This window comes from Lissotriton helveticus, chromosome 5_1 (assembly GCF_964261635.1).
Source record: "Lissotriton helveticus chromosome 5_1, aLisHel1.1, whole genome shotgun sequence".
Lineage (NCBI taxonomy): Eukaryota > Metazoa > Chordata > Amphibia > Caudata > Salamandridae > Lissotriton > Lissotriton helveticus.
This window is the reverse complement of record NC_136065.1, coordinates 2,128,891,273-2,128,894,814: the sequence shown is the minus strand read 5'-3', so window position 1 is coordinate 2,128,894,814 and position 3,542 is coordinate 2,128,891,273. Positions and strand designations below refer to the sequence as shown.

General features: G+C 42.4%; 1 protein-coding gene across 1 annotated transcript; it reads right to left on the bottom strand.

Moving 5' to 3' along the window:
• Positions 1-2,579: 2,579 nt before the first annotated feature.
• Positions 2,580-2,996, bottom strand: QRFP (pyroglutamylated RFamide peptide). The gene has a single exon (XM_078641543.1). The coding sequence runs from the start codon at positions 2,994-2,996 to the stop codon at positions 2,580-2,582; it is 417 nt and encodes a 138-aa protein (XP_078497669.1).
• Positions 2,997-3,542: the final 546 nt, after the last annotated feature.

Sequence of the window (3,542 nt, the reverse complement as noted above, 5' to 3'; positions counted from 1 at the left end):
TTGGGATTATGGTTCGCTCCTTTATTATCTGATACTCTCAAAATAAACTTTGATTATATAATCAAAAAATGAATGATACCATTACACGCTGGCATCCTCTCTTTTTATCTGGGTGGGGTCGTCTAGACTCAGTAATAATGATGCTATCACCTCTTATATTATACACTATTTCCATGATTCCTACTCATATTCTTGATTATTATTTTTAAAGAATTGATTCTATCCTCCTTAAATTGTTATGGAAAGGTAAACGTTCTAGTATAGCTCTTTCCTCATTGAAGAAGGACAAACCTAACGGAGGCCTTCGGTTTCCTGACTTTAAAACTTATCATCGTGCTTTTTCACTAAAGCAAGCGGCCCATTGGATCTCTACTGATCTTTCTTTTTACCCTGCCCTTGGATTAAAAATAGAAAATGCCTCCATTGCCCCCTTTGACTTTTGAGAAATCTTATCCTTCATTTCTAACATGGCAACTCTTCGTTCTCCCATCATATCCCACTCCCGTAAACTTTTGATCCCTATACTATCTTCCTCCTATCCTTCTATCAGTTCTACTCATCAACAACCTATTTGGCATAATAAATCTCTCCGGATTCGTAACTGTTCCATATACTGGAAATCGTGGCATTCTAGAGGCTTGAGATGGATCTCTCAAGTCTAACCTGATAACCAGCCCCTTACCTTCTTTGATCTCCAATCCCAATTTTCTTTACCCTCTTCCTCTCGTTCACAATATAATCTTCTTTATTCTTCCCTCGTCCACTCTCTTCAATCTCTACCCACTATTAATGATCTCTCTATCTTGTATAAAAAGTGTGTCCTCTGCAATAGACAATTCTCCTTCTGCCTCCTTTTTGTCCAAATCCTTTCAATTTTCTTTGGATAGACTCAAAACTAAAGTTGAATTAGCTTGGGAAAAAAGATTTTTTACAGGTTTGGTCAACTACTCTCTGGGACAAAATATGGTCAAAAATCCATAAGACCTCTAGAGCTGCTAATACCACACAAACCCTCTTTTTCATTTATCACAGTATTTTATTTTCCCCGATGCTACTTGCAACTTTATCACCTGACACACCCTCTACATGTTAGTCTTGTCCTTGCCCTACTGCGGATTTAAAACATATGTTATTTGAATGCCCTTCAATTTTTCAATTTTGGAAACTTGTTTGGTCCCTAATTCAGAATATTTTTAACATCCATGTCCCCTTTTTCTTCACTCACATCTTCCTGGGTACTCTCTCCTCCCTTTGGCCTCAATCTTCACTGCGCTATAAGCTTCTAGATTTATTGTTAGCTATTGCATTTCACTTAATAACATCTAACTGGAAACAAGCTGATAAAGTCACTTTTTGCTTCTGGTGGAATGTAGGATGTTTCCACCACTGGCTGGATACTTATTATGTTTCTCCCATTTCCCTGGCTCTCAAAAGAGACCTTCTGTGGCTTCCCATGACAATTTATTGATCCTTAGTTGCCTCTTTGACTATTGCTTCTAAAAATGGATCAGAGGATGTACAGAAACCACCTTAAATTCCCCTTTGTCTTCTTTTTTCTTGTTGATTAACTGGTATTTATTACTGATCATCTCGTTATTTTGTCTCTCACCTCGATTATTGTTACGCTTACAATGTTATTTCAAATTGCATCAATTGCTTATTAGCTCCAATTGTTTTTCCCTTATATTATATATCTCTCTTACCCTTTTACCCTTCTATTACACAAGGTATTGTTATCTTATTATATATCGCTGTTTCTTCCTTTTCATTTTAACCCTTAATAAACTCAAAATAAAAAAAATAAATAAAAAAAAACTAATTTAGACACTTTACTTTGTGATGCGCAAATTATAAATATTCACTGAAACCCCATTTCCACATTATTTGTTCTCTGTATAGTGTTATCTGTAAAACTGCATGTCTGTGCACATTTAGTGGCCCTTTGATTGGATTGTGCTGTTTCTAAATGACAGTGGGCTACCTGATCGGGCTTCAGTAATGCATTTGTGTGCACCATCGGCTGCATGCCACATCCTGACCCCTCTCCCGCTGAATGGGCGTGGCTCATTTGCTGCACTTGTTTTTTGTGTGATGCTTGAATTTTTCACAGTCCCTGTGAGTTCAGTGATGTAACACTGAGGGCAGCACCCCCACTCTGAAAATTGCTCCAGCACCACTGCTAAGAAACCTATCTGTGGCCCGGTTGAGAACCTCTTGCGAGAGTAGTTAAGATACTCTGCTGAAAAAGAACTACAGGAGGAGCATTGCCTTGTATGTCATATATTTTATTTTTTATTTATCAAACAATCCTTGGTTTCAGTACTGGTCGCCGTCCCTACCACGCGGCAGTGCCATGGTAGACAAGGCGTGAGGTCCAGGGCATGTTGGAAATTTACCAGGTGGGTTTAGTGCATGGAAGCCGCCAAGAGGCACGATGGGGTAATGAGCCTGAGGGTGTCTCTGTCCACAAGCCACAAGAGAGAGGCTCCTGCCTTGCCACAGAGCCTTGGGAATGTGGATGGATAAATCTGGTCCCTTTAGAAAGAGGGGGTTCAGGAGGCCTACAGGGGCGATCAGCTTCACCGTCGCCCAAACCGGAAGTTGAAGCCACCTTTCTTGCGGTTGTATCCGTTGAGCTCTTCTGCAAGTGAGCCGAGGGTCGAGTCTCCCCGTTTCCGCGCGCCCATCTCCAGGAAGTCGGCGGCCTCGTTCTCCTCCCCTTGGCGACCAAACCGGAACCGGAAGCCAGCCCGCTCCTTCCCAAAGCCCTGCAGTTCCTTGGCCACGGTGAGCAAGTTGCTGGGGTCCACCGACATCTTGGGCCTGGGGTGTCCAGAGAAAGAGCTTGGCCACTCCTCGTCCAGGCCCTCAAGAAGGGCCTTCCAGGGCACCGCTCCCTCGATGGGGTCTTGGCCAAGCTCCTGGCGCTCGTCTAGGCCAAAGCAGGCTCCCAGGGCAAGGAGAACTAGGCAGGACAGGCCACAAGCACTCTTCATCTGCACAAGAAGAGAAACAAACCAGGTCAAGTTTGGCAGTCACAGAACAGAGGATTTTGCAATTATCAAGAGTCAAATCACATTTGGCAAGTGCCCCACCTCTGTAGAGTGTTGTATATTGATTCTTCTTGTAATATGGCTGACAGTAGTCATTAGCCCTTCCTTAGTGTCCTTACCTCCTCAGCCTCCCAGAATACCCATGAGTGTTCTAACTTGTACTAGAGTGTTCTACTTGTGTCTGGTCAGCTGGCGAGGTGTGTACTCAGCAGTGTCTTGGAATAAATCTACATGTAATCACCTAGAAGTATCCTGTCATCTATCACCATCCATTTACAACATTTTGGCGACGAGGATGGGAGTAGCCATATTGAATGAAGTACAAATATACAACATAGAGACTAATGCGCCAACTCTCATCCAACTGTATTCCTACTTTGCAGTCACGGGTGTGATGTACTCAAAGGGTGTCACTTTTTGTGAAATTGTGTCAGTGTTTCATTTCTAAATGTCCTATTGCACTCCATGTTCCATTCTTGATTCCTTGTG